At 37.8% G+C, this 25,552-nt stretch overlaps 2 protein-coding genes across 6 annotated transcripts in view; one reads left to right on the top strand and one right to left on the bottom strand.

The window, feature by feature from the left end:
• Positions 1-1,493: 1,493 nt before the first annotated feature.
• LOC122071889 (bifunctional riboflavin biosynthesis protein RIBA 1, chloroplastic-like) lies at positions 1,494-21,902 on the top strand. Its single transcript, XM_042636350.1, has 7 exons — positions 1,494-1,833; positions 13,709-14,081; positions 14,185-14,406; positions 14,505-14,827; positions 18,477-18,606; positions 19,068-19,364; positions 21,068-21,902. Exons 1-7 carry the CDS (start codon positions 1,781-1,783, stop codon positions 21,368-21,370), a joined length of 1,701 nt encoding a protein of 566 aa, XP_042492284.1. The 5' UTR covers positions 1,494-1,780; the 3' UTR covers positions 21,371-21,902.
• Positions 21,903-22,684: 782 nt separating this feature from the next.
• The window catches only part of LOC122090667 (queuine tRNA-ribosyltransferase catalytic subunit 1-like), a 28,891-nt gene continuing 26,023 nt past the window's right edge, over positions 22,685-25,552 (bottom strand). For 4 of the 5 annotated variants that reach the window (XM_042660322.1, XM_042660346.1, XM_042660331.1 and 1 more), the window contains 5 exons: positions 25,312-25,383; positions 25,112-25,213; positions 24,975-25,021; positions 24,800-24,827; positions 23,215-24,335 (listed from right to left, as the gene is read on the bottom strand). In XM_042660322.1, coding sequence (XP_042516256.1) covers positions 24,204-24,335; positions 24,800-24,827; positions 24,975-25,021; positions 25,112-25,213; positions 25,312-25,383 — 381 coding nt within the window. In that variant the 3' untranslated portion in view covers positions 23,215-24,203. The other variant, XM_042660337.1, reaches the window with a different exon arrangement.

The raw sequence follows: 25,552 nt of genomic DNA, 5'->3' as shown, positions 1-25,552 counted from the left end.
GACCGTTCAGTGAATCTACGTCGGTTCCAACCCCATCCGTTCCAACTTAGGATATCCAATGAATCGATTAATTTAATTCTCCATTTTCTGTCAAGAAGGGCGACAAAGAGCACGTGACTTTTTGCTACCCCAGGCCACGCAGGTCATGAACTCATGATGACGATCTCAATAGTTCCCCGCGCATGACACTACGGTAGATTGAGACTTGAGACTCGAATTATTTTTCTCTTTTCGTTTCCAAACATAACTCTTCTACTTCTTCTTATCTTGTTCTTGCGGTTGGACCATAATGGCTTAGCTTGGCTTGTCTTGGATAGGTTTGGCTCATGTTTATGGTTCAGGCCGGGAATGTTTGGTTGGCAAAAATAGTAGGAAAAAAATGTAAAATAAATAAATAAAATTATGACAAAAGTAGTGATACATCAAATATGAGATATGCTTGACCCTTAATCTCAAATTCAATTTGCTCTTCAACAGTGGCATGTATATATAAGGGTCAAATGACTGTTGTAATCGCATGAAATACAATATGACATTTCATTTGATCCTCTCTCGTGTATTTCTAATGGCCCCAAACATGCATATGAGCCACGCATCCCCATTTCTCTCTCTCTCTCTCTCTCTCTCTCTCTCTCTCTCTCTCTCTTTAATATCAGTTGTGCATAATTGGATTGAAACTTGACATTTTGACATGGGCCTTTGGGTCTAACTAAAATACAAGCTAGGCCATAAAAAAATGCCACATGACGAATATAATTTGAGTGGCAAAATATGCTTCCATTGATAGGCCAACTAGAAAACATTTGTTTAAGAACAAAATAATTTAGTTTATTTCAACAACTCCACACTTGAATTCACTTGAAAAGTCTCTCTTATTATGTTGAAGGTCAACTCACCATTTTACTATGGAAATAGAGAGGTTGTACTTGGTATATATAATATGACAAAATTATATTTAAAAAATTCATATAGTATAGTTTTTCAACCTAATCACCGATATCTATTGTACTAAAGGAAAAAAAATAATATAGCTCTTGTTAAAAAAGATTGATGACACGATTGAATAAGAAGAACAATTTGACACAAGGTTGGCCTCTGTCGATTCCGATTTTAATTCAGATAGAAACAATTGAATTCGACTTGAACCTTAAAAACCTTACTTGGATAAGCCGATTCCAATTTGCATAGATCAATTCGATTGATTCAATTCCAATTTTTGTAAACCCTAATTCGGTATGCTAAGCATTCTTCAGTATTAGAGACAAGCCAATCTGATCCATTAGACCATTGAATCTGGTTTGATTCGGTTCAATTCAACTCAAACTGAAACTGAAACTCAAACTCGTTAACACTTAAAGCGGTTTGTGTGGGTCAAACCATGAATTCAAAGAAGTGTCGCGACGCACCAAGTGGAGACAATTGGGATGAGTCCTTCTTCCATTAAACGGCCCTTTCTTCAAGCAGATAAGATACAAAACTCCAACCGTACATCTTGTTTTACGAGCTGGCGAGTCTGACTGGACTCACCCTTTTCGCCAAAAGGCCTTTTCAGTTTGTGAGCTTTCCATCCAGCCCTTTTACCTAATCCCCACATTCTTCCCATCCCTTTCTTTTGGCCGTCTTCCAATTTTTTTTTTTTCTTGTTTATATTAATTTAGTAATCGATGATGGATCGAGGCAGTTTCCACGCCCAAGGTTTCACCTAATTTTTCAACTTGGGCGTTTGTTTATATATAAAGAGAAGCTGCACAGGTCAGAGTTGGTGAGCAAACCAAGAGCAATGGCATCTTACATCAATGTTTCTTTCTCTAACAGAGCTTTCTTTTGTTCTGGGTAAGTTAGCTTCTTTCTCATCCATTTTTAACTTGACGATTTTCCTTTACAATTTCTATAGATGTATTTGTTTTTGAGATTGTTTGGATGTGTTGCTCATATGGGTTTTGACGATCTTTTGTTTCTATAATACATCTGGATGAATTTTTTAGATTCTGACAGATCTAAGTTCTCATCTTTGTGTGGATGTATCCCCTCCCTTCTCTTTCGAAAGGGATTTTAGGCACAAATGTCATGGGAAATGGTTGGTTGTGGATTGGAACAGGGTTAAGTTTTTTTTTAAAGGTAATTATCATGGATTTATATTGCAAAGTAAACACAGTGAGCATAGTTCTGACGACATATATAATACTAAGGATGTGAATTTGTAACTGAAACCGTTTATGGAAATTGAATCGGTCCGTTTACACTGTAACCGCAAAATCTTTTAGTAAATGGTGCGGTTATGGTTTCAAGTTTCAGGCCGATTAGCTAATGGGTTGGGTTGGTTTTAACCGTGGAACTCGTTGGTTTCAAATCGAATTGAAACCGTTTAAATCGAACCATTTAAACCGTTTAAACCGATCCGATTAATTCCTATAACAATTAAATAAAGCAGGAGCAGAATCGGTATATCACTTTAAAAAATATAACCCTAAGTAAAAGCGATTGGAATGAAATGGATTTGAGACGTCTTGTGTTCCCTCCTTCCCTTTTCATGGTTTGAACCCCTAGTTTTCTCAATCGGGTACGTACGATTAATCTATTAGTTACAAAATAACCAAACAATCTTCATTCAATTCTTCCCATCTTCTTTCTTCTTCTTCCCAGACTCTAATCTAAGGATATGATGATTCATTCATCTCTTTAATTTGCACGGCCTTGAGAATTAGGAACTTGGGTTTATGGATTTATAAGGGAATGCTCGGGGAGATGAAAAGGATCCTGGGTTATAAATCGAGTGACATTGGAGAATGGTTATGCAAAGAAATAACACTAGATTATCAAATTAAGACATACCATCATCAATATAGAATCTCTTATTTGTGGTTGCCAATTATTTTTGAATAAACTTATGATCTTCAGTTTAGAGATGGTTGCAAGTTATAACAAACCGATTGTGAACCGTTTTACAAACCGTATAGAATAAACCGAAACCTAAATTGAAACCAAAACCAAAATCGTTTAAAATCGTGAAACCAACACTGTTTAGAAATCGTGGAAATCGAAACCGTTTACTAAACAATCACGGTTTCAGAAAGTGGAACCGTTTAGTAAATGGTGCGGTTATGGTTTTAGTCAAATAAATGTGAACCGAACCAATCCGCACTGTTTAAACCGAAACCGAACCGATTAACACCCTTATATAATACCATTCAGTCGTAACAGCGAGCATAGTTTTGACGACACATATAATACCACTATTGTTAGGAAAAATGAATTATTATATTTCTTATTATTAAATATCTTATTAATAATGATAAGATTGGTTTTATGAGTGTTTGACTCCAAGTAGGAAATCTCCATGACAAAGTTGGGTTTATCTACAACTCTAAACTGATAGGGATTTTGGTTGAAGATAGACGTGGACTCTAAAAACCAAAACGATATAGGATTCTAATTCTCTCCTCTTATATATAGTCGTGCTCCTCTCCCTCTCAATAACGTCTTAATCTCTATACTAGTAATTGAGTGGTAATTAGGGTTTTGTGAAAACCCTAATGATTGAGGAGGAGCCTTGCTCTCAAAGGGAACGTAAAGCTGTACGTGTGGGAAGGATTCACTGTGAAAGGGCCAAGATCGCGTGGAGGCTTTGCACTTGTGGAGTTTCAGGTAATAATCTACACCCCTCCATTAATGAATGTATGGATGTCTGACCCTACCAGTGGGACGATCCAAATCGTTTCCACATCTTCAGTGGTATCAGAGCCTCCCTACTAGTGGGGAGACATTCCATTAAATTCATTAAAGATTGTGTATTTGATCCATTAATTTTATTGTCAATTAAATATTTTTTTTATCATATACGTTCATTGTTCACGGAACAGTGAATAGGATCAATTTAAAATTTTTTTATTGGAACAGTGTGCACTGTTCATGGAACAGTGTTCACTATTCACAGAACAATGTTCACTGTTCGTAACAGCGAACAATATCTGATATTTAAAAAAAAAAGGAAAAAAAGGGTTTTGACTTAAGGCCCAATTATTTATAAAAGATTATTTTTCTTTTAAAATTTCAGATGGGCCTGGCATGCTAATTTTTGGTTAAGTTTTCTGTCTATATTAGCTTAAGTGTTGGGTACTGATTTTAGAAACCAGTTGCCCATTTGTGCTAATGAATATATTTGAACATGGGTTTTGGTGAAAACCCTTGCGAAGGCTTTAAATTATTAAAATTAGTTTTAATATTTTAATGATATGTTTGTACATGATATGTTGACATGTCATATGATGACATCAGTCTTTACTAAGTGTTAGTAATTCTTTGTGTGGTTTTTATAATTGTCATTTTTCCACATTATTGTAATGAAATTGAATGGATCAAATACATAATATGTGTAAAAGTTATAATATTATTAGTGGTTATGGGATTTAAAACGGATCATGATGACGGATATATGGATAGTATAGCATGCATTTATGTAATGGATTGTATTTTATTTCTCTCTCCCTCTCTTTCTCTCTCCCCTTTTCTTTTTTATAAAAATATGCACTCCCCTTGGGCAGCCCAAATGGTGGGTTGGTTTCCCAAGGTTTCTTTATTTTACAAGAATGTAATAGAATTAGGCATTTTATTTTTATTTGATCGTGAAAAGACTGGAGGAGGAGATTGCTTAGAGGAAGCGACGAGAGATGGAAAAGCAAGTTTCCTTTTTGTTTTATTTCAATGTAAAAATTATCATGGTTATAATTATTTACATTGCATTGTCATATAATTAAGCTGAGTGGGATAAATTAAAGAGGCTATGTTACTCCCACTCATCTTGGAATCAAAGTGACTTGCATGTGATGACAAAGTTAATTTGATTCCAGATGCTATCCCATAACCACTAAGGCTTTGTTTTATGATTCCTAGTTACATGTGATGTATGATGATATTAGAAGAGACGACTGTTCCCATTTTCCTAAACTTGAAAGCAAATGTGATATGGAAAACCCTAACTGGTGGGATTTCCATAGCTTTCCTTAGTTGGTAAATGTAGAGGTCACATTGATCTACTTTTGTAGATGCCGATAGGATAATGCTTGAGTAGTTCTCTGAGACTGTCTTCATTTATCTCATATGTGATAGGTAGAGAACATGGTCAGTGGGAGGTGTACTGCGATAGTAGACACTAGCCCATGATGCTATGATTCACTCCAAAACAAAGGGTACGCACTTGACTTGAGTGTATGTTAGCCGATAGGAATGGATATGACACTCAAATGGCCAAAAAGTATTGAAGTCTTCGAGACAGATAGAATAGTCCACTCAACTAACATGTATATGATGAACTCCGATAGGCTAAGTCATATGCATAAGGGTTGAGATGTTCCAATCACATTTCATAGCTAAAGGGAAGCTTAAGGTGTGGATAATTGTTGTGTTTAGACTTGCCCCTTCTTTTCAACGATATTAATCATGTTAATTATTCTTTGTACATCATGTAGATATTCAATATGTCAAGCCAAATCAACTATGCTACCCTCATTAAAGACCATATCCTGACTAGATCAAACTATGTTGACTGGAGGAGGAACATTAAATTGCTCCTAACTGCAGAAGGTCTAATTTATGTCATAGAAGATGAAGAACCTTCATTCCCTGATACTATGGAGGGCAAGGAGAAAGTTGCCTATGAGTTGTTTCGATAAAATAATTCTAAGGCCAAGCTCTTTGTGTTGAATTCAATAGACAAGATCATTAAGGATTCTATAAAGGATTTGAGTTTTGCAAAAGACATGTTGGAGGAGTTGAAGAAGTTATATGGAAAACAAAATAGACATGCACATCATCAGCTTGTCACTCTCCTCTACAGTAAGTACTAAGATGACTTCAGGGATTTTAGTTATTGACTATGTGATGAAATTACGGAATTTATTCCAAGAACTAGAAGCCCTAGGGACATCCTTTGCGCTGAACTATAAAACTGATGTCATACTCTACTCATTGCCTCAGGAAATCTACGGATCTTTTATTTGTAATTATAATATGAATAAAATTTCCGTAGAGCTTCCAGAGCTAGGCAATTTGTTGCAAGAAGTAGAGGCGGCACATAAGTTGCAAAAGCTTGAGGTCTTGCCTATAGAACAAAAGCCTTCTTCCTCTAAACCAAAAGGTAAGAAGAAGAAGAAGACCAATAAGGGTAAGACCCTTAAGGTGGCTAGTAAGGGAGTGGAGAAGGGCAAGAAACCTGAGAAGGGATCTTGTTTTTACTGTAAAAAGGACGGACATTGGAAGAGAAATTGTCGTGCATACCTGGCGACTCTAAAGAAGAAGCCAGATGAAGGTATATCTGAAACCTATGTCCTTTATGAGTCTAATTTGTCAGAAGAACCATCTAATACGTGGTTGGTTGACTCTTGTTCGACCACCCATATTTGTAATATGTTGTAGGGGTTCAGGATGACAAAAAGACTCAACAAGGATGAGGTTCGTCTCAAGATGGGAACTGGAGCAGAGGCCACAGCAGAGGCCGTAGGAGAATTTAGTTTGCATTTTGAAAAAACAGTGTCAATTTTAAAAGATTGTTTTTATGTTCCTTTAGAAGGAATATTGTTTCCGTTTCTAAATTAATCGTTGATGATATTCAAGTCAATTTGGATTGAAACTATTTATTCGGTTGAATGGTTTATTTATTACAATTGGTTGTTTACAGAATGGTTTGTATTTCTTGAAATCTATTTTAAATGCAAATGAATTTTCAAATGTAAAAACGGAAATCTGCTCCAGATAATTCCACTTATCTTTGGTACCTTAGGTTAGGTTATATTGGAGTAGATAGAATTTACAGGTTGGTCAAGGATGGCCCTTTGGAAAGTCTAAAGGTAGAACCTTACCGAACTTGTGAATTCTATCTACAAGGAAAAATGACCAAGAAACCCTTTTCATCTAAGGGTAAGAGGGCTGAAGACTTGTTGGAATTAATACACTCTGATGTATGTGGTCCCATAAATGTTCAAGCGAGGTATGGTTATGAATATTTTGTGACCTTCATTGATGATTACTCTCGATATGGATACATTTACCTAATGCACAAAAAATCGGAAACATTTGAAAAGTTGAAAGAGTTTCAAGCTGAGGTAGAAAAGCAATTGGGTAAGTGCATCAAGACCCTTCGATCAGATCAAGGAGGAGAGTATTTATTGGTTGAGTTCAGGGACTATTTAAGGCAAACTGGGATTCTTTCTCAGTTGGCAACCCCAGGGACACCTCAACAGAACGGTGTAGCAGAGAGACGAAACCGTACCTTATTAGATATGGTTCGGTCTATGCTCAGTTATTCAGAATTACCTACGTCTTTTTGGGGTTTTGCCTTGGAGACCGCCATTTATATTTTGAATAGGGTTCCAACAAAATCTGTTCCTAAAACACCCTTTGAGTTGTGGTATGGGTGAAAGCCTAGCCTACAACATATTAGGGTTTGGGGTTGCATTGCACATGTAAGGAAGCAACAAACAGATAAGTTGGAATCCAGAACAAATAGATGCTACTTCCTAGGATACCTTAAAACAACTATTGGCTATTACTTCTATGACCCTGTTGATCGGAAAGTCTTAGTAAACATGCGACATTCCTTGAAGAGGATCTGGTCACTTGTAGATCGGATCCAGTGGTCATAAAAAAAATTTCTAATGACCAAGAACCTTCTGTACTTGTTATACCTTCTATTGACGTACCCACTGACATGCCCGCTGAAGTGAATCAACCCCAAGAGCCTCGACAGAGTGGGAGGCCTATCAGGCCTCCAACTCGTTTAACACTTCTCAATAAAGATGATCAAAAGGTGGAAGAGTTCCATATGGTTTCTGACACTTCTGAGTCAGACTCATTTTCCTACAAACAGGCTTTAAAGGATACTGATTCTGTTCAATGGAAGGAAGCCATGTGCTCTGAGATGCATTCCAACCATATCTGGACTCTAGAAGATCTACCTCAAGTTGTTAAGCCTATAGGATGTAAATGGATCTTCAAGAGGAAGAGAGGTATGGATGGGAATGTGGAGCGTTTCAAAGCAAGACTGGTGGCCAAAGGTTACACCCAAAAGGAAGGGGTGGATTATGATGAAACCTTCTCACCAGTGGCGATGATTAAATCCATTAGGATTTTATTATTGATTGCTACACACTATGACTATGAAATATGGTAGATGGATATATAGACCGCTTTCCTTAATGGACATTTAGATGAGGTCATATACATGCATCAACCAAAAGGGTTTGCTTCCCCAGGGGAAGAAAACAAAGTGTGCAGTCTTTTGAGATCTATCTATGGTCTTAAACAAGCTTCTAGAAGCTAGAACAGACGTTTTGATCAAACCATCGAAAAGTTTGGGTTTGAACAAAACATTGATGAGCCATGCGTTTACAAGAAGTTCAGTGGGAATTACGTATGTTTTCTTGTCCTCTATGTGGATGATATCTTACTCATTGGAAATGATGTGGGATTACTTTCATCTGTTAAGGTGTGGCTATCCAAGACAGTCTCAATGAAGGACCTTGGTGAAGCCAGTTACATCCTAGTAATAAAGCTTGTAAGAGATCGCAAGAATAGGATGTTAGGCTTGTCACAATCCACTTATATTGACAAAATACTGAACAAATTTAACATGCAGGATTCCAAGAAAGGAAATGTTCCATTCAAGCATGGAATCACTCTATCTAAATCACAATGTCCTCAAACTGTTGAGGATATTGAGGCAATGAAGAGAATCCCTTACGCTTCTGCTATAGGGAGTCTCATGTATGCAATGTTATGTATTAGACCAGACATTTGTCATGCGGTAGGGATTGTGAGCCGTTATCAATCTAATCTAGGACATGAGCATTGGACTGCTGTGAAAAGCATTCTCAAGTATTTGAGAAGGACCAAGGATTATTTCCTAGTCTATGGTATTGACCAATTGTCAGTTATGGGTTATACAGACTTAGATTTTCAAACTGACAAAGATGACAGAAAGTTTACATCAGGAATGGTATTTGTTATGGGAGGTAGTGCTGTAATTTGGAAGAGTGTCAAACAAAAGTCAACGGCCGACTCCACTACCGAGGCTGAATACCTGGTAGCTAGTGAAGCAGCTAAGGAAGGGGTTTAGCTAAAAAAATTCTTGACTGACCTAGGGGTGGTCCCTGAGCTTGTCGAGCATCCCATCATGTTGTATTGTGACAACCGGGAAGCCATAGCACAAGCAAAGGAACAAAGAGCTCATCAGAAGAACAAGCACATGAGACGAAAATATCACTTAATTCGTGAGATTATACAGCGTGGTGATATAGCCATAGTTAAGGTTGACTCTACTCAGAATCTGTCTGATCCCATGACTAAGGGTTTGTCGCCTAGTGTATATGAGAAACATGTTGAGAACATGAGCATTAGGGTTATGGGAAATTAGCTCTGATGTACAAACTTGTTTATTTAAATTAAATTGTTTAATTTAGTTTTAATTTGTATGATTATTTATTGAGCTCAATTTGTCTATAGGTTTGTTAACCTGAAACTGTTCACCGCTAGGGGCGAGATTGGACACCTTGTCTTCATGGTGGTCACATTGTGTGTATCTAGAGATGTTGATTTTAGAGCACAAATGTGAGTGTATATACCGTGTGTACATTGAACTGGATCACTTGAGATTTTCACATGCGATATACTTCGGTTTATAAGAAAATGAAATTCTCTTAAATAGTTTATGATCAATCCCTTTGACCTGAGGGGTCCTTATCGATGCTAACACGCACTGCGCGTTTTGGTGTGCCAGCGGTTGACGTCTCTTGGGCTATATATCTATACACTGGATCCGTAGTGTTGGGTCATATTCGAAAGAGATTCCCGACAAGGAATCCACTGCCCTTTTGGGAGAACATCAAGGAGAGAGAAAGTTTGTATTTGATTGGATAAAATCCGGATCTAGGGGTATTTCAATAAAATGTTTTTAATATTTGAAAAATTAATATAAATTATTATTTATGTTCAAAAACATTTTGGAAATGTTTTCTTGGTCCAATCAAGTATATAGAATCTCTGAAATGACTTTTTGGTTCGTTGGGGATTTGACAGTGTTTAATGCATGCCCTATAATGAACTATGTGATATTGCTCAGTGGGGGATAGATGCATGAATAACTATTTATTTTGGGTAATGATTATTACATCTACTTGGCAGCATATGTATTGGTTAACCATGTATTATGAATACAATATTGTTAAGATACATAGTATGCTAGGTGGAATCCCAATGGGATTCTACCCCTTTCCTATAAGTTCAACTCATATGTACAGCATCATATGGTCATGAATTCTTTTTCGTGATCTAAGATTTTTGATCCTACTATGAGATATGATCTCATAGTAGGATGGAGGAGATTGTTAGGAAAAATGAATTATTATATTGCTTATTATTTAATATCTTATTAATAATGATAAGATTGGTTTTATGAGTGTTTGACTCCAAGTAGGAAATCTCTATGACAAAGTTGGGTTTATCTACAACTCTAAACGAATAGGGATTTTGGTTGGAAATAGACATGGACTCTAAAAACCAAAGCAATATAGGATTCTAATTCTCTCCTCTTATATATAGTCGTGCTCCTCTCCATCTCAATAACGGCTTAATCTCTATACTAGTAATTGAGTGGTAATTAGGGTTTTGTAAAAACCCTAACGATTGAGGAGGAGCTTGGACTCAAAGGGAATGCAAAGCTATACGTGTGGAAAGGACTCACTATGAAAGGGCTAAGATCGCATGGAGGCTATGCACTTGTGGAGTTTCAGGTAATGATCTACACCCCTCCATTAATGAATGCATGAATGTTTGACCCTACCAGTGGGACGATCCAAATCGTTTCCGCACCTTCAACTATTCCTACCCACACTTTGTTGAGAATATCTTTCATGGCTTTGGAATCTAATTCATGAGCTACCTTATTACAAAATTTTGGTTCATGACTAAAATACATATCGTTGAACTTAACACACACTTAAAAAGTCCAAAGCATAAATATAAAGGGCTAAAGGCCAAGGGCATGTAGAGATTTTTAGTATCTTCTTCTACCTAGATCTGCTTGGGCTTGAATTGAAGAGCTTGCTCCATCCCCTGCATGGCTGCTTCTGCCTCTCGTACCTGTTCTTCTGAACCAGCAACATCTAGCTGCAAGAAAATTGGCGTCGGAATCTCTAATTATCATACCTCCCCCAAACTAGCTATCTTCATAATTGAAAGAAGCATTTGTATTGATCTTATGGTTCCCTTGTTTGGAGGGTTCATTTCTGAGTTGATATTTGATTGCCTATTTGTCCTTGAGTTTGATATAGTTTTTGTTCCTCAAACTCATCCTAAGCTCTTTCTGCATTGGTCCCACTCCATATAACCCTATAATCCTTGCTTTGCGACCATTCTTGGGGTCTATAATAATACGTGCAAATGCATCTCTGTTTCTTGCCCACCAAATGCTTTTCAATATGGATCCAAAATAGGACAGTTTGTCCTGCTTTTCTGTTGTTGTAATTCCCCTGCATTTCCACAATTCATTAACAGTTCCTGTACATTTTGTGTGGTGGAACTCCTCTTTAGGATGGATTCCACTATATGAGGCCCACCGTATGAATGTTCTTCATGCATTTCCATAAGAAGAGCACAATTCCCGGTCTTGAATTTCTCTTCCAAAACTTGGACCAAGATATAGTTTGATTTTGTGTTATTTGATATGGGTGGAGATTTGGTTGAGGTTCCTGGGATTTATTAGTGAAACTAGGGAATTTTAAGTGGTACAAATCGAGAAGGTACCATTTTGGGCAATAGTTGAAATTGGTCTATTACTATCTCTCTAATAATCTCAAGCTTCCAGGTTTTGGACTGAGGATCAATTTGATCTGCCATATAGAGTTAATGTAATGAAGGTTCTGCCTATAGTTGTTTTGGTTTTGAAACCTTTGATTGGAGGAATCCATGGGCCCTTCCAAATCCTTTTGAGAACCTATCCCCTTCTTGTCAGCAAAACAATTTTCAAAAAAATTGCATCCATTTCAGGACTCCTTTCCAAAAGAATGATAGGTTCCAAGTTAGTTTCGCTGAAGTATTTATGCTTTATTGATATGGTTCTTGTGTCGCAGCGTCCCCCAAATTTCGTCTGTGAGTTCCACAACCCATCCCAAGCATGATTTCTCGCCTCCTTGGCTATCTGCCTCTCCACAGTAATGCCTTCAGTTACTGCTTCTATTGCAAAGAATGTGCTCATTAATTCTGTCCACTGCTGCCTGATCCTGAAGTATTTGCTTTAGTGATAGGCTGTTTTAGTTTGTACACATTCTCCAATTTGACTTTAGGTTTAAGTCAATATCGACCTCACTAAAAGATCTGAAACGTAGCACCCTTCCCCCCCCCCCCCATTGGCTTTTGTTTACTTAGCTCAGACCATCTCACCAAGTGGCATTGAATCTGCTGAGGGACCCCACAGAATTACGTTGGATTGCATCTAAAGATTGCATGAGTTTCTTAGAAAACAGGAAGGATGACATGTAGTATATTGGTAAGTTGATGACACTGAACTAAACAAAATCTATTGGCCTGTGGCAGCTGCTTTCTTTTCCTGGCTGACATCTCATTCAAAGACTTTGACAAAATCTTATGATTGGACCTTTGATCTATTCCATATGAACGATCCTCCTAAGTTCTCTTCGTTTTTTGTCTCGGGGGGGGGGGCGGGGATGGGAGATAAATAACAACTTTTATTGATGAAGAAAGAGAAGTAAATAGGCCAAGAGTTGCATAGGATACATAAAAGTGCAACAATAAGCTGACCCTCCTCAAAGAACCGACACCTCGACCTCAGCCCATGGCAAATATGTAATCTGATTTACATCTCTATTAGAATCCCCAAAACAGATGCTATTTTTCACCATCCCTTGCTTAAGACAAACCATCTGCTACCTCATTTACTTCTTTTGGTTGCCAATGAAACTCAATAGCAACTTGGGCTGTAAGCTGCTGAATTGGGCAAATAAGATGATTATAACATCAAGGAGCTTCCCAAGATTCTTCCATCCATCTGATCACATAAGCTGAGTCCCCTTTCCACTATTGCATCACTCGTAGGTTTTTATTAATTTCTGTAATTCTCAACGAGCCTGGCGATGAACCTTGCTGTTATGCTGATTTTGTTGGGTATGTTTTAACTGTTGGTGTTATCTTTTGTTGTTTTCTTGATATTACTATTTCATTTTATGGGAGGTAAAACTGCAGAGTTGGATAAAGGCCAACTAGTTTGTTATCAAGCTTTTGATTTTTTCTCATTGTTCTTCTCAACATTTTTAATTGCTTTATGATCCTTAACATTGGACCTGAATTTTCCAATGGTTGTAGTTTGAAAGTATGGAAGTGTCTATTGAAAGCATCTGCAGTGGATTGGCGAATAATGAGTGCACTCACTTGGGCAGGGATAAAAACCTAGTCTAGTTCAGCGAGTTAATTTATGTTATGTGCATTTCTTAAGTCTTGAAGTAATAAATGCAGTATTAATGAACTTGTCATTTTGTTCAAATGTAATCTTGTAACAATTATTTTTCCCTTTCATCTTTAGAGGGTCAGTACTTAGAATTTGAATGGCTAATTATATGTTCATACATGCTAATGATCATCCAAATACTTAATTTCTTCCAATTATTTTTTCTGTAGTTGGACTAACCATTTATTCTTTCTATAGGAGGCACAAAAACTTCAATTGGTTCAATGGATTGCTGGGTATGAGCCCATTTGCCACGAATGTAAAGACATCAAATGTGGCACTGGTGAATCTGAGTAAGGGTAACGGTAGAGTAAGGGCTACAGTGCTTTCTGGAGAAGGTGATCTCCTATCTTATCCCAAAGGTGGCAGAGTGACTGGACAAAGTACTTTGATTGATGCGGAGAAGGGTGTGGAGATGCAACCTGATGCCATACTAATTGGAACACTTGCAGCTGAGATGATTCCTGCAACTGATGATCGTTTTGTTGATACAGATGAACATGATCTGGATCACCCTACAGCAGGGTTCTCTTCCATACCAGAGGCAATCGAAGATGTCCGCCAAGGCAAGGTTTGTTCTCACTTTATCTTTTAATGTTGCGGTATATGGTTTTTTATTTTGCTTTTATCTTTCTTTATTAAAGTCATTAATAACTTTGTCTCTGTCCATTCAGATGGTCATTGTTGTAGATGATGAAGACAGAGAAAATGAGGGTGATTTGATAATGGCAGGATCCTTGGTGAGACCTGAAGCTATGGCTTTTTTTGTAAAACATGGAACAGGAATTGTATGTGTAAGTATGAAAGAAGAAGACCTAGAAAGATTAAACCTTCCTTTGATGGTAACTCATAAGGAGAATGAGGAAAAACTTCGTACAGCATTCACAGTGTCAGTGGTATGTATTTGGTTCATCATTTCTGATGTCTATCTGCTTGGTGCTTTTGTAATTTTGATAATCTTGTCTTTTATCCTGACTACAAAGCACTTGTGTAGGATGCAAAACATGGTACAACCACTGGGGTATCAGCTCATGATAGGGCAACAACAATATTGGCTCTTGCCTCTAGAGACTCAAAACCTGAAGATTTCAACCGTCCAGGTCATATCTTTCCTCTGATGTACAGGGAGGGAGGTGTTTTGAAAAGATCTGGACATACAGAAGCTTCTGTAGATCTTGCCGTGTTGGCTGGGTTAGATCCAGTTGCTGTACTTTGTGAGCTTGTAGATGATGATGGTTCCATGGCTCGACTACCAAAGCTCCAGCAGTTTGCTCAGAGAGAGAACTTGAAGGTCATATCGATCGCTGATTTAATCAGGTATGTCATCATGTGCCAACCCATGGGCAAGAATTTCTTGATCTCCCTTGGGGGCTATGGGGGCATTTTTTAATCTGGCCTTCAGGCTTCAGGATATAAGGGCATATTGTTGTATGATTTCAATCAATTTTACTTGGTAAGTATTTGCTCAGATTTGTTTGTCATTGCTCTTGCTTCCATTTCACAAATTTATAAAGATGTTGATACTATGCCCCTTTTATATTTTTTATTTTATTATATATGGAGAAGTTCCTCTCAAAAGTTAGCCCTATAATATAATAATATTAGATTCTACCCTAAAACAACTTTCTTTTGTTTGTACCAAATAAAGAGAAATTCACATATCAAAAGCTCCCATGACTTTTCAGAATGGTTTCTAACTTTGTTAGGTGGGGTGCACTTGAAATCTTGACTCTCCCTCTTCCCTTCTCCCTTCTCCCTTCTCCCTTCTCCCTGCATACTCCATAACCTCATTCTCAAAGTTGCTGCAGTCACGATCAGTATTTAGACCCATTAGCATTGACAATGCGAAGACTATCAACGTTGAAAAGAAAAAAAAAAAAAAAGATTCATGGCGGAAAATCTCTCCCTCTCTCTGTTTCTCTTGCCCCTCCCCTGGGTTAGGAGTTGTGAGGACCGATTGCTGCATATATTCAAAGAGGTGAATCATTTCTACTTTCACACTCACACAAATCCCTTTCCCCTTTGGATTTATTTGGGGCAGATGAAGTTGGGGATGGGTGTATGCATAGCACAGGAGCACTCCTAGTTTCCATTGGCTCATGGGGAGCCTGTAAGATCCACCTTGAGGGAAGGACTTGATGCAGGGAAGTGGATTGTGGGGATCTAACTCTGTAGATAAACCAGATTTTTTAATCTGAAAACTGGAAAACCCTAGGTAAAAACTTGCTGCTGCAATTTTTGTTAATGATAGAATGAGAAGTCATTAAGAAAGATCACATTGTTACTCCTTATAACCCTCTTAAACCCTACTGATTTGTGAGACGAAGTAACCCTCTAAGCATTAACTAAGCAGGACCAAATAATCTTTTCTGAAAAACAAAACTGACCCAAAAATATAGTAAAATAGAGAAAATAAAGAAAACAGAACATCCTTAAGTACTTAAGAGTTCAACTCAAGACTGGATAAACCCAAAGGGGGTAGCGGAGTTGGCAGGAGACCTTCGCCTCAGGAAGTGTGGTTTTGAGTTCGACTACTCTTAACTTCTTGGGGCCACTCACACGGGGGTGTTTAGTGCTCTTCTCTGCTTTCAGTGAAAGTTGAATGGTTCTCATTCAACCCCGGTATGGCCTGGTCCATGCGGTTGTGGGGTTAGTCTTGGCCGGCGGGACTAGTCAGGCCAAAGGCCTGGATACCCATAGTTATCCAAAAACAAAACTCAAGACTGGACCAAACTCTACGAAACTTAACAGGTTCTACACCCCAAAATGACACCGACTACCAAATATGAGAATAAAAAAGAGAGAGATGACAGAGAAACTATATCTGATTTCGGCAACTGGTAGGTCCCCTATACTGCTATTCTTTGGCTGCCAACTACTGTGTCAACTGCATCTTGAGGATTTAGATTTATCTAACTTATTCACGTAAGCTTTTACCGACGTCTTCTACATCAGAAATGAATAAGAGATTTCCCATAGATGTTTGATATGAAAACAAGTAGGTAATCATCATCTTCTCTGAGTAAACCTAAAACATTCATTACTAACACTTACATAACCACCCAAATCCTTTGATTACTCTCTCAAAAGGTTTTGAATCACCCTTAATTCTCTAGAATCCACGCCCTGAAACACTTGTATCACTATCATCACTGCCCATCCTTGGAGTAGGAGACCTGCTATTCTACATTTCTACTCTTCCAAAACCCCCAATGAGAGAGAGAGAGAGAGAGAGAGAGAGAGGGTTCCATGAATTAATTTTCCTTTTTCTGTTTTGTTAATGCTGGTGACTGGCGAGGGTTGACCATGATGACTGGTGATGGTTGTGATCCCTGCTTATAAAATGAGGTTTGGGGAATGAAGGGAAGGAAGGAGGGTTGGAAAGGGAGATTCCATATGTGCTCCACCTCACAAGGTTAGAATTGGTGTTCTAAAATATATGGGGGTTTGATATGGCACTTCCACCTAATTAGGTACGAGTGAAAGAAAGTTAGTTTAGGGGGGAGAATTTGATATTATAATCTAGCTTCTGTTGAAAAATGTAAATTTTAGTTTTTTTCTTGTCGATGTTAATTGGATGTTGTAAGCAAATTGTTTTTTATTTTATTTTTATTTTTTTATCATGGGTCCCAACATTTTTTTTTATATCAACCTTAAAATGTATTGACTCATAGTTGTCGAGGCATCGCCTACGCGTCCAATGTGCTTTGGACAGCTTGGTTGCCTTGTTGAGGGCACCTTGCATCCAGGCCCCCTCCATCGCCTTGGGTCGCCTAGACGCCGTGACAACCATGGCATGACTTGCCCCAGAAGCAACCCTGAAACTGTTGCATTTTGTAATTTGCTGAGGATTTGAACTGCTTTCTAACAAAATTCAGAGATGCCCAATAAATAATACTTATTTAAGTATTTACCTGGGTAAGTTTTTTAATTGATAATATTGATTCTAAGTGTGTAATATTAACCAAAACAATTTACCGAAACTGAACCAAACTGTTTAGATCACAACTGTCAAAGTGTTTAATAAATGGTTCGGTTTGGTTTTAAACCAATTAACCCGAGTAGAACATTTACACCAAGTCTCCACATTTTATATACTTAGAATTTAGAATAGATATGCAAATATGCAGTCAGGAAAGAGGTTTAAATCTTAGAAACTGTTAACAAACCTTTTATGAATACATTACCTCAAAATGGCAACAAAACTGAGACCGAAACCATTTACAAACCAGGAAAACGAAACCATTTAATAAATGGTTTGATTTTACTAACTGGAACCATTTAATAAACTGTTCGGTCTCTTCCTACTACACTTTGAACTGAACCGAACCATTTAACACCCTTAACCGATACTATGAGTGATACTGGTATTGGTTATTTATTTAATACTTTGTACTTTACAATTTTATTTTAGCTAGAAAATTTTGCACTGATGCATATGTTTTTGAAAATTTTGATTAGTAACTCAGTTATCTTGACTTCCTTTTTTAAGTTGACCACGCAACTCCTGCTCACTTATCAAGAATTCCTTTTTGTTGAAAGTTGCAAATTACTTACTTGCCCTGCTGGTTGGTGTGTAGAGGTCCATACTTCTGTCATGGCCTATGCTTCCTGCTTCATTGCACATGTTATTGACATTAAAATTGCAATTGTGAAATCTATACTCTTGAGAAAGCTTATTTTTGAGAGGTTTAGATACTTGCCTTTGCACTCTCTGTGTCTCTCTGTGGGGAGGGGGTTTTGTAGAACCAGAAAAAGCCAACTATGACTTCCCAGAGCAGTGGCTATTTGCCAAGGCTGTCACTGTCTCTAGTTGTCAAATCTGGTGGTTGAAAATGGAAGTGAGATGCAATATGGTTGGCCTTCATTTTGGAGGGGAAAGTAATATTGTTTTACATTATTCTGTTGTTTAAGTTTTTGGAAGAAAAGCCTGTTCTGTACTTATTACGTGAGCCGTAATTTTCAGGTATAGGAGGAAGAGAGATAGGTTGGTGGAGAGGGCTTCTGCTGCTCCATTACCGCTGGAGTGGGGCCCATTCAAGGCATATTGTTATAGATCACTGCTAGATGGTATTGAGCATATTGCTATGGTTAAAGTAAGCAACTTTTGAGAGTAGTGTTCATCATTCTTGTTTTCACTTTAAAAAAATAGTGAATCTCGCATACCTAAGCATCATGCAACATTGAAAATAAAGTGAGGGCATGCTTGGCAGTAGTTTTTTCTCTTCCTGTTGCAGTGATATCAGCCATGCTCTGCTATATCACTGTCAGGTTAGACACCCAGAGCACAAATCATAATGCTTGTGTTGAAATTTCCGTCGTTAGGAAATTTTCAGAATAAAAAGGGTGTCTGAATCACATTTATTTTGTTCAGAAGGTTTGTCTACGACTTTTGGTTGGCAGAACTAGTACAAATCCCTGACTGAATTGTGACTCATACGCTATACTCATAGAGCATGGAACTTCCCCCACCGAAACCAAAAAGGAGCACCCATGGTTTATTAATTTTTCATTTTTCTTTTTGTGTTTTTGACAACTACATTTGTTATGCATGCAGGGTGATATTGGGGATGGGCAGGACATTCTTGTTAGGGTACACTCCGAGTGCCTCACAGGAGACATATTTGGGTCAGCTAAGTGTGATTGTGGGAATCAGCTGTCACTTGCAATGCAGCAGATTGAGGCAGCTGGTAGGGGTGTGTTGGTTTACCTCCGCGGACATGAGGGAAGGGGCATTGGCTTGGGCCACAAACTCCGTGCCTACAATTTACAGGATGATGGACGTGACACTGTGGAAGCTAATGAGGAGCTAGGATTGCCTGTTGATTCAAGAGAGTATGGGATTGGTGCTCAGGTATTGGAAACCTTCTGTTAAACTTTTTACTGTTCAAATAATCCAATTTACAGAATGTATAGGTAACGCAATTTTGTTGCAACGTTAGATCCATTTTGATAGTACTTGGTTATGGTTTTTTATTTTAAATAAATTTATTTGTAATGAGTTCAATTATAAGGCCTAATTCTTAGGTTCACAAGGGGGACACGAAATTAGTATTTTAATCATGGAGTTAGTATTAGTAGTGGGGCCATTAGCTATCAGTTAGGAACTTATCTCGTTAGATAAAGCTTATCTTATTTGTGAGACCCAGTTTGGCAAAGATAAGGCATATATGGAAGAGTTTCCTGTTCAGTTGGGTCTTTTATTTATTTTATTATTCAGTTATTTTGGTTATTAGGGACTCCTCCAACAGTGGCCAACGATTGGAGAGAGAGTGTGTGTCTTCGGGTTTCTTTTATTTTTACGGCTTTATAAATACATGTAATGCATAAATAGTCCCTATGACTTGATTAATTGACTGATTTAGTTTATTTTAAAAGTGAGGTTGTTGACTCTCTCCTTTCTCAGTCTTCTCCCTCTCCCCCCTCTCTTTCCCCATGTTATCTTCCTTTTTCTTTTCTCTCTTCTGGCATCTGTACCAGCAGGGTTATTTCTCTTTCTTATGCTCATTACCAGCAGCAGATCATTCCCTCCGATCTGCATCATTAAATCCTCTGATATTAGATTGCCGATCAAACTGCTTTTGAGATCTATTGCTGACATGGTTGGGTAGATGAACTATATTTTACTCACTGGCTTTATTTGGATCGATTATCCTACTGCTATCATGCTTTCTCTATCAATATGATGTTGGGAATGCTGCAATCTGTAATCCCAGAGTCCCATCACCCCATTCAGCTTCAGTCAAGCGCTTGAAGCCTTCAACCAGAGCTGGCTGTGAAATTACAGCCCCTCTGGATTTCAGAAATTTTTCTTGTTTGGAGGTTGCATAGCTGCTCCCCTTCCTTTAACGTCTTCCCTGATTTCTGTGTTGGCGGTATCCTGTTCCTGTTCTTGATGTAATTATTTACTTTCCTTTTATAATTACACATATACCCTTAGATGGTTTCCTACCAAGTGTCTATTACCTTTTGTTATATATATTGAGAATTGACCACAATAGGAGTATTCTGAGTTCTATGAGTTCTATCGTGGCCTAGCACTTTCCCTTTTTCACCTATTGTCTCTCTTCTCCATCTTTATTGTGTTCTCCCCCAATCCTGTTGTTCTCCTCTTCTTCGTCACCGATTCTGGTTTTTGAGGTATTGTCACTGATAATTTTCCTGTATTTTTTTTAAGAATCCATTTGAAATCCTCAGTTCTTCAGATTATAATTTATTTTCTATTGCGTTTTTTTTCTTTTTTGGGTTATATTATCCTTTATTAATGACTGCATAAATTTCAAATAGTAATTTTTATTTAGAGTTTCAGGATTATGGGTTATAAGACCTTATGCTTTCTTTTTTTTTTAATAAAATTTTAGTTTTTTTGTGATCTCTTTTAAAAATTTACTATTTATCGTTTCGATTTTCTATGATGGTTAACGCTCTTTCCGAAAGGATTTCCTCCTCTCAATATATCATAAAAATGTTCCATAGTAAGTAATTTTAGCTTTTGATGCCCGAATTTGAATGGATAATACCATTCATATGCTGAATTAATTGCTTGACTAATTGCAGATATTAAGAGATCTGGGTGTTCGCACAATGAAGCTAATGACAAACAACCCTGCAAAGTACATTGGGCTCAAAGGCTATGGTTTGTCAATTGTGGGCAGGGTTCCATTGTTAACCCCAATAACAAGAGAGAACAAAAGATATTTGGAGACAAAACGTGCGAAAATGGGGCATATTTACAATCCTGAATTCACTAAAAATCTAAATGGCCGCGCAAGTGGAAATGAAAAATCAATAGTCGATAAGCCTTCTAATGAAGTTCTGAATGATGATGAAAAGCCTTCTGATGTAGTATCTGAGGCATAAGCTGTCTGCTGCACATGTGATCCAAGGAATTTGTAACAACCCAGGAATTGTACGATCAAAAGTGCCTTACCTGTGGAAATGGAAGATCATTATCAAACTGCAACCTGAGTGATTCCATTATGCAGAAAGCTTTGTGCTGAGGGGGAGCTTCTAAGTGGATTATCCTCTGGAGCAGAAAGGTTGTCGAGAAGTATGTTAGTACTGTCTATAATCATTTGCAGAACAAATTGGTGAATTTTGCTTGGATGAAATTTCAAGTGAGATGTCAAGAAGTTTAGTCGGCTATTCTTTCACCCATTGTTCAAATTATTCAGAAAAATAACCCATCTAGGGAGTTTCATATGTTTGATCTTGTGTCAAAGTTTTGGACCATGGTTGCATTGGTTGGCTTCTTCGGATGATGTGGCCATCCATAATTTTGTTTCTTATTCAATTCTTTCAAGGTAGCCTTGTATTACAAAGCAAGCAGCAAAACAGCTTATTTCAATTATTTATGAATGGGGAGTGTATCTCCAATACATTATTGATTCTAGATCTGCTCCACTCCCTCTTTTCTCCTGGGTTTTGTTTTCATTTCTTTTCTTCATGTACATGGTCAAATCTGGTGTTTTGTATGATAAGTGAGACATGTAATCCATTGCCACAAATGATAAAGCAAACAGTTTCCTCAACCTTCTGAGTCTTTTTCTAGGTGGTTTTTCCTCCTTTCTGGGAGCATAGAGTTTGATTGCATCTGGCTCAGCATTCACTGAAATTTGCCTGCTGGTGAATCAGAAATGCAATGGGAGCTACACTTATGACTCTGGTCATGACCAACAAAGTCGATTCTCACATATGATTTGGAACTACAGAATTTGCAACTGACAAATTCTCCATGGCTTTTCACCTATGAAAGTCATTGTTCCTTCTCAATGCCCGTGCATCCATCCAATCCATTCTTTTCAATACAGTATAGTACACTGAACACAAAGCCAATCTCGATGAATAAAAGAAAAGTACGAGTAGTGGAATAAACAACCACCCAAAGCGCCAAACACGAACGGCCACTAGCCAACAAGCCACTTCTTGTTACTGGCAAATGACCAATCCAAACCATTCTCCAAGTACTCAGTCACATCCATGAGGCAGGAAGATGCTATGGTTACAATGCATGGTGATGATGAGTATTTCCTTTTTTGGGGTACTCATTGGATATTAGTTCCAATACTCCAAATCCCCAACTTTCGGTCATGTAAAACGAAAAAGAGAATGACAACCGGATTAAAGAAAAGGGGAAGAGAGGGGAGGGGGTGAGGGGAAGGTTCACGCTGCATAGGTCAATAAAACAGGTGCTACTTGTAGGCTGCTTCAAATTTTCATTCACTTCCCTCGATACAAAAATGGCAATTGTAAAGGAGAGAAATTAATAGATGCCAATAAAAAAAGAGATGAAATGCTAAAACATCCAATAAAGTCTATTCAGACAACTCTGTTGACTGAGGGTATCCTATTAAAGCAGCATATTGACGACAAAAAATATGCTGCCGTTAGTAAGTTAAATCAGTCAGCTGACATTCTTCTCCGATGAAAATAATTCCTCTTGAAGAAGTGAATGTGCCTCAAAAACTGCATGCTGCTCTTCATATTTCACAATTCTTCACCGAGACACTTCCGAGATGATAACAGCTCCCTATGGGGGATAGCAAAATGTGAGGTATATATTCTTTCCATTTCAGTATAATGTATAACCATTTACTCTTGGGATGAAGAGAAGGGTCCACAGCAGGACGAAATGTCAATTCCAGCAACCTCCATGGCATTGCAAACCCATTCTGGAACATCACCTTTTGGGAACTAGAAAACAATAGAAAAATGGTTCAAAAGTCAACCTGAGATTAAAATAAAGGAATCTATCAATTCTAACAAACAGAAATATCATTTGGGTAGAGCAAGTTAGAGCTCAGAACGAGATGACCAGAAAAAAATAGTCATGCAAAGTTTGGGCAGGTGGCCAAGGAAGAAACCGTTTATACAAATTAGATGAAAGAACTAATTGGGGTTACAGGGAAGGATACAGCACAGAATGTCTACCATTTGACTACTTTTATCATGTGGCCATTAGATGGGGGAGCAGATACAAAGAAATCACTGGAGCACTAAATTTTGAAATCTCTGAAGCTTAAGTGTGAGTGACCAAAGCTACATTTGCTCGGCCTTGCAGGCCCAATATCAGCCCAACACAAGCCTCCAGAAAGTATTGCATCGAGCCAGTGCCCTTACGGCCTTACCCAACTAAAATCCAAGCAATTCGACCCAAACTAGCTTGGAATGATCCAAATTTCACAGACATCATTCCGGTAATCATTTTTACATCTCATTTTTTGAGAACAATTACCACGTAGAGTATAAGACATTCTGTCAAATTAATATACGACATTCTGTAAAATTAACTTCCAGAAAATGCAAATCAAATAGTGTGACCAATGGCTTTTTTTCTATTTTCTTGATGAATAATAGTTACTTCTAGCAATATGGAAACCAAAATGATCCAAAATACATACACAATTTTTGAAAACACAGAAATAGAGCAAAATCCAAAGGGTGAGAAACCCCCATCCCTTTTGTGTCAAATAGAAATTAGTAACCACAAATCTTGAACATCATTCACTTGTTATAGGAGGATGATGCATATGTGATTGCAACCATATTCACTGAACCCCCAGTTCTTACTAGAAGCAGCACCCTTCCACATGGTTCAGGGCACAAAGGACTACATGGAAAATTGGAAATAAGAAATCTAGAATACAAAGAAGCATTACATGATTTATCGTCAGGTGGGAGGTTCAATGGAAGATTATGCATTGTAATTCGAGCAAGAGATTTCGGAAAGAACTTGGGTAAGAAAACTCTGTTGAGGGGTATCAAGGTTTACATCAAGCACATGACTGAGGCAGCACCACAATCTGTACCCTTCACTAACAAGTACCTGTGTGCAGAGAGCCCTTTAATTGAATCACATGTCAACAGGTCCTTCTATTAAAGGAGAGAGAGTGACTGAATTAAGAAGATTTCCAATATCTCAACGCAGCAAGTGTCTATGCAAAAGCAGTTCTAATAATGTCCATGCAAAGGCTGCAGAACCTATACCCAAGTACTATAAAGTAAACACCTTAATTATATGTTGTTTGAAGGTGAGCTATGATCTAGAAAGCTCTAATTCAATGACCTCAATCAGCAGAAATGCCTGATCCTAGGATGATCGCAAAGCATAAATTGAGTTCAAAAAGAAATATAGTTGAAAATGGTTCCAGTTAAGCATGGGAAGTGATTAATACTACCATAGTGATAACCCATATGGGCCATATCAGTGCAGCAGCACACCCAAAAAAAACAAAAAATCCACACACAACATTTATTAATGTAAGGACCATTCTGGAGCAGAAAAAGTACCATTCTCTGGAGGAACCCGCATACAAACCTGCACAACAGATGAAAGAATGAATAAATATGAAAACAGGCTGTTGGGATATCATCCTAATCAGCTAGCAGTATAAACCAATATGCAATATTCTTTGCTTCTTTTTTTTTTTTTCTCATTGGGTGGGGGGAGGGAGAAGGTGCATACTCTGGAAAGCATCCTTTGATTATTGACATGTGTAGATCTCTGCTGAGCTGTAAATCAGAAAGCATTTTATCACCATATCTACCAAATAAAATTTAACTAAGGAAAATTATTTCATCAGGGAAAAAAACCAAGTTTACCTTCATCATATAAAACAAATTGTGGTATGACAATAGCTCAGATCCCATAGCATCTTTTGTAACAAGGCAATGGATATATGCTCTTGTATAGTTCTTGCAGACCTACACCAAAAAAAAAAAAAGAGGAAAAAAGAAGGTGCTATTAAGGAAATCTCTAATCAACTTATTTTTTCAGTGGAAGGTCAAGTTCAAGGGCACACCATACACTCGCATGTAGTGTCAATAGGGCGAACATCCTCTGCCATAGCTTTGTGTTTTAATTTCAACACCCCCTGTACAAGAAATTTAGCTTCTAAAAAAATGATAAGGCATCCAGAAAAAGAGGCAAAATAAATCTCTGAAAAGGTGAAGGGCAAGGTCACAGTCTTGAATAGAGACTGCATACACAACAATAAAGGGATTGAGCTCAGAGTTAACACTAACCACCAGGGCCAAGTGCAG

Source organism: Macadamia integrifolia, chromosome 2 (assembly GCF_013358625.1).
Source record: "Macadamia integrifolia cultivar HAES 741 chromosome 2, SCU_Mint_v3, whole genome shotgun sequence".
NCBI classification, from domain to species: domain Eukaryota; kingdom Viridiplantae; phylum Streptophyta; class Magnoliopsida; order Proteales; family Proteaceae; genus Macadamia; species Macadamia integrifolia.
This window is presented reverse-complemented; position numbering and strand designations above follow the sequence as displayed.

What these genes read in the sequence shown, in the direction of transcription:
- LOC122071889 (XM_042636350.1), top strand. Translation starts at nt 1,781, where the DNA reads ATGGCATCTTACATCAATGTTTCTTTCTCTAACAGAGCTTTCTTTTGT. An exon ending in TCGATCGCTGATTTAATCAG is followed by an intron (nt 14,828 to 18,476) that starts GTATGTCATCAT and finishes CGTAATTTTCAG; the next exon opens with GTATAGGAGGAAGAGAGATA. An exon ending in AGCATATTGCTATGGTTAAA is followed by an intron (nt 18,607 to 19,067) that starts GTAAGCAACTTT and finishes TTATGCATGCAG; the next exon opens with GGTGATATTGGGGATGGGCA.